General features: G+C 59.4%; 5 protein-coding genes across 5 annotated transcripts; 1 reads left to right on the forward strand and 4 right to left on the reverse strand.

Annotated features, from left to right (window-relative positions):
* Positions 1 to 77: 77 nt before the first annotated feature.
* K437DRAFT_254047 (uncharacterized protein) lies at positions 78 to 447 on the reverse strand. Its single transcript, XM_013390029.1, has one exon. It carries the CDS (start codon positions 420 to 422, stop codon positions 243 to 245), a length of 180 nt encoding a protein of 59 aa, XP_013245483.1. The 5' UTR covers positions 423 to 447; the 3' UTR covers positions 78 to 242.
* A 619-nt stretch (positions 448 to 1066) lies between these two features.
* K437DRAFT_174746 (glycosyltransferase family 2 protein) lies at positions 1067 to 3251 on the forward strand. Its single transcript, XM_013390030.1, has 4 exons — positions 1067 to 1319; positions 1466 to 2053; positions 2165 to 2338; positions 2428 to 3251. The coding sequence occupies exons 1-4, from the start codon at positions 1146 to 1148 to the stop codon at positions 3088 to 3090; spliced, it is 1599 nt and encodes a 532-aa protein (XP_013245484.1). The 5' UTR covers positions 1067 to 1145; the 3' UTR covers positions 3091 to 3251.
* On the reverse strand, positions 3197 to 5447 carry K437DRAFT_243384 (MFS general substrate transporter; the record flags this gene model as incomplete). Its single annotated transcript, XM_013390031.1, has 2 exons — positions 3197 to 4966; positions 5049 to 5447. The coding sequence occupies 2 exons, from the start codon at positions 5445 to 5447 to the stop codon at positions 3413 to 3415; spliced, it is 1953 nt and encodes a 650-aa protein (XP_013245485.1). The 3' UTR covers positions 3197 to 3412.
* A 798-nt stretch (positions 5448 to 6245) lies between these two features.
* Positions 6246 to 8623, reverse strand: K437DRAFT_254050 (uncharacterized protein). The gene is made up of 4 exons (XM_013390032.1): positions 7735 to 8623; positions 7332 to 7640; positions 7112 to 7229; positions 6246 to 7029 (listed from the first exon to the last, which is right to left on the reverse strand). The coding sequence occupies exons 1-4, from the start codon at positions 8596 to 8598 to the stop codon at positions 6386 to 6388; spliced, it is 1935 nt and encodes a 644-aa protein (XP_013245486.1). The 5' UTR covers positions 8599 to 8623; the 3' UTR covers positions 6246 to 6385.
* Positions 8624 to 10664: 2041 nt separating this feature from the next.
* On the reverse strand, positions 10665 to 12683 carry K437DRAFT_277512 (DNase I-like protein; the record flags this gene model as incomplete). Its single annotated transcript, XM_013390033.1, has 3 exons — positions 10665 to 10984; positions 11047 to 12079; positions 12144 to 12683. 3 exons carry the CDS (start codon positions 12681 to 12683, stop codon positions 10665 to 10667), a joined length of 1893 nt encoding a protein of 630 aa, XP_013245487.1.
* Positions 12684 to 12946: the final 263 nt, after the last annotated feature.

A 12946-nucleotide genomic window follows, 5' to 3' on the forward strand; every position in this document is an offset into this window, starting at 1 on the left:
TTGTCTGCACAGTAGACTAGGCAGCAGGATAGGCAGTGTTTTCCACTGCACTGCACGGCTCGTCCGACTGCCGAAGCGGACGCCTGTGGTGTGTCTTGCGTTGTGAAAAGCGTCGAGGATGGTCACGGTGCCCTCATCTCAACCACCTGCGACGATGAAAGCAAGCTTGTGTGGCCAGCAGGGTGCCGTGTCTATTCGATACATAGTATTCCATAGTATTCGAGCATCTTTTTCTCTGACAATCACCCTCTCTCTCGCACTGTGGGAACGCGAGGCGCAGGGCCGCGAGGCGGGGCGGAGTGGGGAGCGGGGCGAGAGCATGTGTGTGCACGGGAGCGTGGCAGGACCAGGCACTGGACAAGCCAACTTTGTGCTTTAGTTGGACTGCAGGGGTTCCGGCCCACCCACCGCGTCAAGTCCATGGCGAGAGCTACGCTCGTCCCTCGGCACGACCCAGAGTGGGCGTACGTGGTCATGTCCTGCCGGGGTCTCGCGACTGGTTTGCAGAAGCAATTTGGCAAGCGAAAGTGCGTGTAGCAAATGTGGATAGGAGCAAACTTGGCCCCCCTCCCTCTTCCATTCTGTGGAGTGATTACATGCAATGCTCTGCTATCCCATTCCATTGGAGTGGGCGGGCACCGCCTTCATCCACGGCGCTGGACTGTGGTGGATCAGGCCCGAGAGGCCAAAGTCGTCCTGCTGTCCATGTTGACGAGTTCATGCGATAAGATGCTATCAAACAAGGACATGAGAAAAAGACCCGAAGCAAGAATACCCGCTCTCGCTCGATCGCTCCGAGCCCTTGTTGCCGCCGGCCGCATTATTTCTTTCTCTCTTTCCGCCTTTCTTTCTTTCTTGTCAAGGCCGCCGCTTGATCGCACGCTGCAGTTGGCACACCGCCCGCCATCCTTCTCCCTTTCTCTGCGCTTCTCGGCTTTGCGATTATCCTGCCAGGCATCACATACAAGAAAAGACACCGCCTCGTAAGCACAAACGCACGCACAGTTGCTCCCATCCGCCCCCTGCGCGTGTCCCATTGCCTCGCACAGCCCTGCTCGAGCGCGAGCGCTGCACGGCCCTTGCACACACACCCCACCCCCATCCCAGGCAACGTGCGGGGGCCAGGCCACAGCAACGCAGCAGCAATGGTAGCGCCCTTCTGCGCCAGTGGCGCAGCAGCCAGCCCTGCTGGCCGCGGCACGCTTGGCTGGCTGCTGTCGCTCTTCCTCGGCTTCCCTGCCGTGCTCGCCGCATCGTTCGCCTCGGCGCCCTTCCTGACGAGCGTCATTGCCGCGCCGCTGCTCGTCGTCCTGCTGTCTGTAAGTCCGAGCCGCTTGCGCCACTTGCGCCTCCCCTTGGTCGCATTCAGCTACAAGCTAGAGACAGCTAGTTAGCTAGCAGTACGCATGCATCCGCGCTGACGCCTGCCCCTCTCCGCGGCGTGAACGCTGCGTGCGCACCGCAGGCCTATCCGCTGCTCGTGGCACTCACGCCTGTCCGGCGCGAAACCTTCGCCTCGGAACGGTCCTTCACCAGCATTGATCCCCAGACGGGCGAGCAGTACACCGGAACGCTGCCCGACCTGCTGCATGACGCCGGCCGAGCCGCGCATGAAGCATTCGCTGCAGCAGAATGCAACACAGAGACCAAGACCGACGCCAACGCCAATGCTGAGGTCGAGCTGTCCGTCGTGGTGCCCGCATTCAACGAGACCGCGCGCATACAGGGCATGCTCGAAGATGCGCTTGCGTACCTCGATCCGTGCCCCTCCTTGCCATCAAATGCAGAGGAACCTGCCGCCTCCAACTGCCCCACGGCGCCTCCTCCCTACCCTCACCACCACCCCTCACCCTCACCACCTCTAGCAGCAGGAGCGCCGCCAACACCACCGGCGCCAATCAGATCCTACGAGATCATCATTGTCGATGATGGCTCGACGGACAGCACGGCCGCCGCCGTACTGCGCTACGTGCGCGAGAAGCGCAGCGCGCGGGGTGTCGTCCGCGTCATCCGCCTCGAGCGCAACCGGGGCAAAGGCGGCGCGGTGCGGCATGTGAGTCCGCACTACTTGCTCCCTCGCTTACCGTTCCCTTCCCTTCCCCTTTTTTCTTCTTGCGTTATCGCATTCACTGACACCATCACCACCCCTCGGCTCGACCTGCAGGGCGTGTTGCACGCGCGCGGCGCGCTGATCCTCTTCGCCGACGCCGACGGCGCCACGCGCTTCGCGGATCTCGGCCTGCTGTGTGGCGAGATGGCGCGCATTCGCACGCCCAGTGGGCACGGCATCGTCGTCGGCTCGCGCGCGCACCTCGTCGGGAGCGAGGCCGTTGTCAAGGTGCGTTGCGTTGTGTATATGCGCGTGCCTCGGGGTGTCCAGCTGCTCGAGGTGCAGCTGACCATTGTCTCGTCTCTGTCTGCTCGCAGCGATCATTCGTTCGCAACTTTCTCATGCATAGCTTCCACCTCTTCCTCTCGCTGCTCCTGCGCCCGCCGTCGCCGCATCAACTCCTGCATTACCTCCCCTTCTTCTCCTCCCCCTCTCCCTCTTCGTCTTTGCGCCCGCACCCATCAATATCTGCATTATCATCATTACCTGCCTCACCATCGACAGCAGCAGCGCCGACGACACGCCGCATACGCCTCCCCGCGCAGCCCGAGATCCGCGACACGCAGTGCGGCTTCAAGCTGTTTACCCGGGCGACAGCGCGCGTCGTCTTCCCGCTCGCGCACATCGAGCGTTGGATCTTCGACGTCGAGCTGCTCCTGCTCGCCGAGATGGCGAGCACGGCGACGCTGCGCGGCGACGTCCTGTGCACAGAGGGCTCCGTCCGGGCGGAGCGCCTGCGCCTGCGCAAGGTCGGGCAGCAGCAGGACGGCGAGAACGCTGATGTGGACGAGAATGATGTGCTACTGGACCTGCCCGTGCCGATCGCAGAGGTGCCGGTACACTGGGAGGAAGTGGGCGGAAGTAAGATCAACCTGTTGAAAGACTCTGTCGGCATGGCGCTGGACCTGATCGTCATCCGTGCGAACTATGCGCTCGGCCGCTGGAAGAGCCCCGGTCCTGTGCGGATACGCGCAGAATAAGCAGGCAATGACATCGTTGTAAAAACGCGTGCTTAGTGTGCGATGGACTCGCGGGTCCACCGTGCGGAACCGACGTGCCAGACCATCAAACACATTGCAAAATCTTAACCATGGAAAATGCATGTGGTGCTGAGATGAAGTAAGACACGTGTACATGATGAGTAAGTGCAAGCAAGCTGGAACGAATTGATGGGACCAGGGTGAGTGCGCTGTACTCAGGATATTATGTACTTCGGAAGGACCCTCTAACGAGTGAGGGCGGTGAGGTCAGCCGCCCGCAAGAAGCGTTAGGGGAAAGCAGAGCGTTGTGTCTGGTTGGAGTCTAGTTCTCCTCTTCCTCTTCCTCCGCGATCGTCTGCTCTCTAGGGCGGGCCTGCGCAGAGGCCGCTGCCGCAGGTGCCGGCTTGGTTGGGGAGCCGGGCAGGGCGTGCTCCTCGACGGCAAAGGTGCACAGGAAGGCAAAGAAGCCGGTGAGGAAAATGCCGATGAAGACGGTGTTAAGACTGGCACCGTACGCGTTGATCGCCTCCTCGCGCAGGCCTCTCGGGAGGGTGCGGATAGTGTTGACATCCTCGCGGATGCCACGGATGATCTTGCTGGGCAGGCCGGCGCGTGAGAGCGTTGACTGCAGGCGGAGCTGCAGAATGGCCTGGGACAGCGAGACTCCGGTGATGGAGCCGATGGCGCGGAACAGGTAAACCATGCCCGTCGCGGCGGACATGTCACGCGGGTCGATGGACGCGATGAGCGCCACGAGCGTAATGGTCAGGATGCCGCCGAAGCCGATGCCGCCGAACGGCATACTGGCCCAGTAGACAAACTCGCTAGTGTGCCCGCGGTGCCACAGCGTCGCCATCGCCATGGGACCCACGAAGCCGCACGCGGCGACGATGATCAGCATCGTTTTGTAGCGGCCGGTATGTGCCATGATGAGGCCCGAGCCAAGCGAGCAGGCCGACGCGAGCACTGAGTTGGGGATCAGGTGCAGGCCGGCGTACGACGTGGACGTCTGCTCGACGACGGCAAAGTAGCTCGGGATGGAGAAGAGCAGCGCGAACTGCGACATACTCGTAAACAGCGCCGTCAGGGCAACGAAGCCTGGTGTGCGGCGGAAGAGCACGCGGAGCGGCATGAGCGGCTCGCAAGCGACGTACTTCTCCACGAGGACGAATAGGACGGCGCCGCCGAGGCCGCCAAAGAGTGATCCGAGGACAAGCTTGTCGCTCCACTCGCGCTCATTGCCGCCGAGCGAGAGGGCGACGAGGATGAGGGTAACGGATGGGACGAGCGTGATGGCGCCCAGTGCGTCAATGCGCTTGATCTTCTCCATCATACTGCCCGGTCCAGCGGGAATGTCCACCTTCCAGAAGACGACGGCAAAGTGGACGACACAGAGCGGGACTTGGATGAGGAAGGCCCACCGCCAGCCGAGTCCACCGTCCGCAAGCATACCTCCAAGCGGCCCACCGAGCGCAGCGCCTGTCGCAAAGACGAGGTTCCCCAACCCTTGCCATGTGCCGCGAGACTTGAGCGGTACAAGGTCGGACGTGACGATGGTCGACATGGTGGTCAGGCCGCCTCCGCCGATACCGGCGATGGCGCGGGCGGCACACAGCTGCCAGAACGTCTGTGAGAGACCGCAGAGGAGCGAGCCGATCAGGAAGACGGCCGATGCAAAGAGCGTCGCAGGCTTGCGGCCGAGCAGGTCGGATGCCTTTCCGTACAATGGCTGGAAGCCCGTCTGGGAGAGGAGGTAGCTGGTACCGAGCCAGCCGATCTCCTTGCTCACGCGGAACTCGGAGCCGACGGTGGAGAGGATAGTAGCGACGATGGTGCCGTCGAGGGCTGCGAGGAATGTGCCGATCCACATGGCGCTCTGCGCGAGCAAGCATGATTCAGCAGGCTCGTCCGATGGCTTGCGAATGGAACCTTACGTGCGCAACGCGGACTCGACTCACCATAATGACAATGACATCGCTCCTTATGGCTGGCTGCGCTGCATCGGGCGCCGTGCCATCTGCGACTGCAATGCCGGATGCATTGATGGCCGAGCCGGCGATGAGTGAGTGGTTGATGCTGAACTGGGACTGGTCGCAAGGTGGCGCAAAGGCGGACGAGTTGGGGTCGACGCCGTGCGAAGCATCGCGGATGGCGGCGAACGCGCTCTCCTGCGCGACGGCCTCTTCGTCGAGCAGCGCATCCTCTGCGTCGAACGCCACGGCGCCGTCGCCATCCTCGATCGAGTCGTAGCCAGCCGGCCGTGTCGAAGAGAGCGCAGAGGGGCGGTTGGGGCTTGTGGATGCGGCCGCGGCCGAGGAAAGGAGCGGCTCGCGCTCGGACGCACCGTTGGACGACATGGTATCTAGTTGCAGCCAAGCCAAGCAGCAGGAGCAGGAGTAATAGCCGGGACGGGGTTCTATTGCACTCTGGCCTGAATGATCGGTCCCGACGATGAGAGGCGTGGTAAAGAAAAGCGGATCGGCGCCTCTTTATCTGTTTGTGCGAACACCAACACCCGCTTGTGGAGAGTATGTGGTACACTTCGCGAAGAAAAAAAGCCGACAACCCACATCACATCCTACCTGGCAGAGTGATGTGTTCCGAATTCCGAATTCCGAGTCCCTCGACCTTTCCCTTCCACTAGCGCGATTTCCTCCCACCAATTGAGATTTTAGATCATTCAAGCTGGAGGCATCCTGCTCTCCCAGCTCCGAATCCTCGCCGAGGCCCTCACCGTCTCTTAATGTGGGATTACGAAACGCTGAAGCACGTTGTCACGTAGCAATCACTGGTCGACTGCGAGTCTCGAAGCGCTCCGGCCGGCCGGCCAACCTCATGATTGCCGGCGGGTAAGCACTGCGGAGGCAAACCGCAACGACGCGAAGGCGGAACCGCGGGAGGTTCGATGGCGTTCGTCTTTGCCTTCGGAATGTTTCCTTGTAGCCTTGACAAGGCCAATCCGCTGTCAGATCCATTCCAATTCAATATTCGGCACACCACCAGATTCATTTCATCAGATCTCACCCACACTGTCGCGGTAACCCTGATGATGGAGGGGGGTGGGATATATTCGTTGAGGAACGGAGAGTACAACGCTTGGAGTCTATCTAAACATATAGCATGGAAACACATGGGCATGGGTTGAACTATGCCGAGGGGAATGGGTTAAGATGGCGGCCAGCAACGATAAGAAGAAATGCTGACTGCCAAGAACTGAACAAGGGGGAGCGGCGGTCCGAAACGCAAACAGGCGAATCACGGACCGGAGGACCAGCGGCCAGGGGCACGGTGTTGCTTATCCAACGCCGTCGCAACCAACCATGCCGCGCTTCATGCTCCTCTTTTCTTCCTGGTTCTGGTCCTTGTTGCCCACGGAGGTGCTGTATGCGCGCTGCTGGCCAGCATCCACACTGTTGACAGCCTGCTTGGGAGTAGGAGGCGGCATGACCATGCCGCGCATGCTCTCATCGATACCGGGGTTCTTGGCGGCCTTCTCCTGCATGAGCAGGGCGACTTCGCGCTCGAGCATGCGCCTCTGCGCCTCAGCGCGCTTGCCCGCCTCGCGCACCTTGTTTACGAGCACCTCAGCGCGCTGCGCTCCCGTGGCGCTGCTAGTGAGGCGCGCATGCGTGCGCAGCGCCTGCTCGTCGGCGGCACCCCACTCGGCGCAGCTGTCCTCCAGCACGCGCAGTACGGTCGCGAGGTTGTTCGGCAGGTAGCGGATGATGTTGCTCCCGCCCGTCGCGAGGCTGAAGTCAGTCTGCTTGATGATATAGTTGCGCGTGAAAAGCCAGTGCCGGTTCCGGAACTCCCGCACCTGGTCGACCATCAGGATGTACAGCGCCTTGAGCAGCGGCGACGCAGACGTCGACATGCAGAACGCGCGCACGCCCAGCATCGATGCTCGCGATTCAAGGTGTTCGAGGTACTCGCGCTGAGCTGTACGTAATAAACAAGAATCCCGACCGTTAGCTTTAGCTTGACTCAACAGTACGTTGGCCACCACACTGGCCATGCTCACTCTTAGGTCTGTAGGTTCTAAAGTCGCGAAGTGTCCTGGTCAGCTCATTGTCCGGGAGCTCCTTGGTGATTTCGAGCAAGTTGTCCGCCATTGGGATGATTGAGTCGTTGGCGCCACTCTGCGGACAAGTAGTAGCAAAGGAAAGGGGGTTGCAAAGCATCAGACACGTTTCGGAACCACACACAAGCAGCTCTAAAAGCCAAGCGCAAATAATGCCCACCTCGCCACGGAATTCCATCTGCTTGCTCTCTCCGCGTGGGCCGATGCCTTCGTACGTGACACCATCGGGGAACATGGCGTTGTGCTTCTGGCTGGGCCTACCAAGCGTGCCGTAGATAAACGAGCGGAACTTGAGGTAGTCGCTCGGGAGGGAGCGGCTCCACATGCTCTCCATGCTCTCCTGCACCTCCTCGAACGTTGAGAGCAGACGCATCATTGCGCTCTCCGCTGTGCCGACGTCTTGCTCCGCGACGGCGAGCAACATGCCCTCCGTCGCATTGACGAGGCGGCCCGAGTAGGCGAGCATCTCCTGCGTATGAGCGAAGCAGTCCAATGGTCAGAGTGTCAGCTGAACCCTAATGTGACATGGCGAAGAGATCACCGCTCCAGATGTAGATACGCACACAGTGGACAATGATGAAGCCCTTCTCGCTTCCCTGGGCATTCTCGAACGCACGGATGAGCTCGAGGTTTTCGAACGAGTAACGTCCGGGGCCTGTCTTGATGGCCAACTCGTCGCCGAAAGCGCCGTTGGCGCCCGCTTGCCTACTTTGCTTGGCCGCGATTTCGGCGGGGGTGGGCAAGGAGGGGTCATTGAGCCTGTAGTTGCTCAGCGCGTAGCTCGAGCTGTACTCCATGTACGGGAAGTGACCGAGCTCGTCGGCGAGCTCGCACATCGGTACGGCGATGGCGCGTGGCAGGACGGACCTGCCGGGCGCGTAAAGGCCAGTCGCGCGGAAGGACTGATCGACAGGTTCGAGCAGGTACGCGCTCGTCAGGAAGCACATGTCGCGGAAGAGTGCCGAGAGCAGGGGCATGCGGCCCGGCGCGTCCTTGGGCGAGGCGATCACTTCACGCACATGCTTGATCAGGCGCTCGCCGTGTGCGCCGTGAACGAGCTCGGCGTGGACGGCGGGGCCAAAGTCGCCCGTAGCGAGCAGGCCGCTCGGCTTGTCACCGTCGCGGTCGCCGGGCTGGATGATGGTCATGCGCTGGAGCAGGCTGTCGAGCGCGCCGAAGCGCTCCGGTAACACAGGCAGTGGGTCGCGGCGCGGGAGGAAGCCATGGGCGCGCGACAGGGTAAACGTAGGCAGCTGGTCGTGTGTCTCAGCCGGGTGGTCCTCGAGGAAGGTGACCTTCCCGGAAGGGTTGGCGACATTAGAGATGGTTGCGAGCGAACGCCTGGAAGTGACGTTGCAAGCGAGCTGTGAAAATGCAGCACGGCCGGGCGGGGCGTGATGCCTTGCGACGATCTTGCTGATCGCCATGTTCGATCGAGGATTGGGTTCTCCTTGGATTGGAGGGTGCGAGCTGTAGGGGTTCTGGACGATTCAGCGATGTGAGTGAGGGGTTAGTATTGGTTGGTTGGGTGGAAGGGTGAGAGAAGCATGAAGGTGCTCTTTATAACGGGGCCACAACACACACGCGCACACACATATGTGCCCTCTCTGTCCCTGTGACCTTCAAGGTGCTCAAGATAGACTCCAAAGATGCCCTCACACAAGGGCTCGCCTCACTGCAGTCAGCACGCTCTCCTATCCCGCATGCATGTCCTTCGGCTCTCTCTTATCGCACGACACTTGTGTTCCAGCATATGCAGCCGCCAGCCAGCGAGTGCAGCTGCCATGTCCAATTGAGTGCCAGAAACGCTGGGGAGAGCAGATCACGCGGTGTGGCCAAGGAGATAACTGCAAACGCTCTCCGACTAGTAAGCAACAACGACCAGTTCTGGGCAACGCCAGCCCAACACACACATCACAGTCTCCCCTACAGCCCGTGGCGCAGGCCACCACGACCATCCATGCTTTCGGCCTGGAGCGGCGGGGCAAGGAGAAGAAGTGGACCCTCGAGGTAATCACACCAGCAGCCGAGGTAAACGCCTTTTCTCCGAGGGGCAGGTCCTGGAGCCCCGTGGGAGCGCACTGTGCGGCTTTAGCAGCGATACGGCCCAAGAGGTGAGTGAACCCGCGGCACAGCCTCCCCACGCCCGCAAAGGCCGGATCGAACGGAACATGGCCCGGGCGGCAAGCCGAAGCAAAAGATTAAGGTCACGAGTGTGTCTCTTCAGAAACTAAAGTTGCTGGCTTTAACACTCCATCTCAAGCAGAAGGAAGATTCATGTAAGGCAAGCGAAGTCAACATGAACTTCGCGGTGCTTTCATGCTTTCTGCATGACGAGAGAGAGCCGTCACATGTGCATCACGAATCCCGCTGTTGACTTGATGAATAGTGCCACGCAAAGCCGCTGGTGCTTTCCGCCACATCGGCAACGTGCGCTCTCTTAGGACTTGCATGACGCATCTAAATATTCAAATTGAGGCAACAGATCTACCTTGCACCTTCCCCAGCACGCTTAGAAAAGCGAAGTAGATGTCCATGTACCACAAGTGCGAAACGGAAGGCGAAAAATACATAATATAAAAGTAGAGAATCCTCGGCACTCACCGCTGCTAGCTACATACCTCGACGTGCGTCAGAGCCATGGAGGTCCCGTCGCCCTCCCGGCCATTCCGTAGGACGCTAGCGACGAGCAGCGTGGCTTGCATGTCCGCCGCAGACGGTTAGAGGATCTTGGGACTGTGCCGCCCTTGCTGGATGCTATTGCCGTGCGCAGTGCCGAGGCACGATAGCATGCCCAACATCACACCGCCGCTGAAGAAGCCGCCAGTGAGGTCGAGCGCGAAGAGTAGCGAAGCTAGGTAATGGCTCGTACCTTCTAGGCTGCATCGCTGTCCGTTAATTATGACACTGCTAGCTACTTGGCACTGGGACGCTGCCGTGCGTGAGCATCCGGCGTACCTGGTCGTACGTCACATGGCTTAAGATCAACGACGCTGGGCAGCCTGGAAGATGTGTGCCGTGTCGTCGTCAGTGACAAAATCTACTTACGTCCAATGAAAGCCGGGCGTCGCACCCCACCCAGCGAAGCAGAGCAGCGCACGAAGAACTGAACAAGCGCATCCACATTGCTGATCCCGTCGAACGCCAGTACGCCTTCCCGATCAGCAAAAAGCGCTTGCATTCCATCAGCCTTGCTCTACCTGCATGCGTGGTGACCTATTCGACTCGTTCGGGGTGGCAGCGCCGTGCATGGTACCGGTGGTTCAGACAGAAGCGGAGATGCAGTAATAAAGCGAAGCTGTCTCAAGCAAGCCGGCCTTGATATGCTCCCACTCGTTGGATAGCTGGCTCTCTATTTTGAGGCGATCAGACTCGTTGACGCGCTTCACGTGAATTTCGAAACAGGCGGATCTGCCCCACGAGAACCCATCACGACACGGTCAAGGGTCAGTAACCCCAGTCAGAAAGACTGTCTGCGCTTTCCAGGCCAAACTCACACTGGTCGGTGGTCCGACACAGTAGTCTCGCATCGTCGATAGTCCAGGCACATCACCTTGTTTGTGCCTCGGTCGTGCCACAAGATTCGATCGCACCAAGCAGGCGATCTTTTCTTCTCCGACGTGTCCCACTGGTTCGTGTGCCGATCGAACTTGTATGTGGGTATGAAAATGATCGGAGCCTCGTTGAACGTCTTGAGACGGAACCGCGGATTCTCGTTCATCTCGCGTCGCAACTGATCTGCGTCAAGCAACGGCTGCAGGTCTCCGTTGGAAAGGTGTTTCAGACATCGCTCCCGTTTCATATCGATTCGATCTGCAGACGGGCATCGTCAATCACTTGCTCAACCACACGCCAGGTTGTAGCCCGTTACTCACAGTTCAAATCTCCGGACCAAAAGACGGCTTCATGGTCCAGGATCATCTCTCCATTTCCACCGCCAACATAGGCCATCAGGGCAGCAGCCTTGGTCGCCATGCCAGCTTCGAGAACGCTAGCATTCTCAATGATATGAAGCACATTCTCATTGCGCCGCTGCACATGGCGCTGGCCGGCGGCGAGATGACAGTTGACGAAGCACATGCTCGTGTCATCGACGACCAGTCGCGCGACAATCGCACCCTTGTTCCCGTATCGACCACCCATGCCGGTCTTGACAATTCCGAGCGCACAATCGCGTAGCGACCCAGTTTCAGCCGTCCGGACGAAGATGCATGTCATCAGCCCAACAAGCATCTCTGAATGGATCAACGTATAGGGCTCATCCGCATGGAGCGCAAGCCGGACGGCTGACACAAGCTTGTCCTCCCATTTGCGATACTGCGAAGAAATGCGGTCTCCAAGCTCATGTCCGACCTTTTTCTTGCCCAGCAGCAAGCTCTTGGCTGTCAAGCGCTTGTCCTCCAAATCGATAAGCTCCTGCAGGCCAAATATGATGATATCAGGACGCTCGCCACTACTCAAGAACCTTGGCAGGAATTCGAAATTTTCCTGGTCGGCATTGAGGTCCTCTGGCTCCGCTGCATCGATGTTCCACGTGAGCTGCAGTGTTCGGATGGGACGATGCGTGCAGAACTCTCGTTCGCGCTTGTTCAATTCCCCCTCGATCCAGTCTGTCGCAAGCAGACCATCCCATATCTGGACGTGTCCATCCTGGCCGCCACTGGCAACTTGCAGTCTCCCGATGTTGATTCCGAACGAGTCAACGCGCATGCCAATGACAGGCTCTGTATGCGCAGGCCATAATTTGAGGATTTTGAAGGGTCTCTCTGAGACATCGTAGACGATGATTTTGCCGGCTTTGTTGGACGCCCACAGAAAGTTGACAACACCGGCCAGCGATGTGATCCCATGTTGCGTGCACATCAGCACCGACTGGCATTGGAGCCGATCGCGTGACCAAATGGATATCTGGAGTGTTGAAAGTTCTGTCAGTAAAGGCAGCAGGTATTGAGGAGTCTAGGAATGAGCTCACATGTCCGCTTTCGTGTCCGAGATAGACCACATGGGGTTGCATTGGAATGATGGCACCGCTAGTGATGGATCCAACAGAGTCCAGCATCTCGGGTGGGATCGTAGCTGGTCGACTGAGCGCATTGAACGGTTTGTTGTCAGCAAAAGGGTTGTGAACAGTGATTGACGGGCCAGACCTGCGTCTTCCGAATGCCTCTTTGGCCTGGTGCTTGCGGTCGTGGGGAGGATCTGTAGCAACCCACAGCTGGTCGCCGAGAATCAGTGGGAGTGAAACTTTGTGGTCGAACGGGATGCGTTGCGTGAATGGTTGCATGTCCAGCGTGACGAGTGCAAGGACGCCTGCTCCATTCTTCCGCGGCATCCAGATGGACATCTTGCCCCCCTCGTCAATGATGATCATGCCGCTGCCGACGCGGACCATCTTAATGATCGCTTCTCCGTGCAAGTTGGTCCTCGATGCGACCTCCTTTCCTTCGCTTGTGTCCAACTCCCAGATGTGCCCATTTGCCATACCTATCCAAACGTAGCGACCGAGGTCCATGCTCGATTGCATCGGCCGGAATACCAGAGCGGTGACCTTTGCCCCACCTCCACCGATAGCAAAGATTTTCTCCGCCTCAGCACTGCCGCTATTTCCGGTGCTGTACACTTTGACTTTGCTCCCAGATGCAGTGACAATCACATGTCCGCAGACGGCAAAGTCATGGAAGTGGGCTTTGGCGGACGTCATCCACGGCAGCTCATACGTGGGAGGTCGACGATTCGCGTGCGAAGAGTCGGGTAAAAGCTCCGCTACTGTTGCTG

Source organism: Tilletiaria anomala (assembly GCF_000711695.1).
Source record: "Tilletiaria anomala UBC 951 chromosome Unknown K437scaffold_8, whole genome shotgun sequence".
Classification (NCBI taxonomy): Eukaryota; Fungi; Basidiomycota; class Exobasidiomycetes; order Georgefischeriales; family Tilletiariaceae; genus Tilletiaria; species Tilletiaria anomala.

What these genes read in the sequence shown, in the direction of transcription:
- K437DRAFT_254047 (XM_013390029.1), bottom strand. Translation starts at nt 422, where the DNA reads ATGGACTTGACGCGGTGGGTGGGCCGGAACCCCTGCAGTCCAACTAAA.
- K437DRAFT_174746 (XM_013390030.1), top strand. Translation starts at nt 1,146, where the DNA reads ATGGTAGCGCCCTTCTGCGCCAGTGGCGCAGCAGCCAGCCCTGCTGGC. An exon ending in TGCTCGTCGTCCTGCTGTCT is followed by an intron (nt 1,320 to 1,465) that starts GTAAGTCCGAGC and finishes TGCGCACCGCAG; the next exon opens with GCCTATCCGCTGCTCGTGGC. An exon ending in GGAGCGAGGCCGTTGTCAAG is followed by an intron (nt 2,339 to 2,427) that starts GTGCGTTGCGTT and finishes GTCTGCTCGCAG; the next exon opens with CGATCATTCGTTCGCAACTT.
- K437DRAFT_254050 (XM_013390032.1), bottom strand. Translation starts at nt 8,598, where the DNA reads ATGGCGATCAGCAAGATCGTCGCAAGGCATCACGCCCCGCCCGGCCGT. An exon ending in AGATGGAATTCCGTGGCGAG is followed by an intron (nt 7,230 to 7,331) that starts GTGGGCATTATT and finishes ACTTGTCCGCAG; the next exon opens with AGTGGCGCCAACGACTCAAT. An exon ending in TAGAACCTACAGACCTAAGA is followed by an intron (nt 7,030 to 7,111) that starts GTGAGCATGGCC and finishes TATTACGTACAG; the next exon opens with CTCAGCGCGAGTACCTCGAA.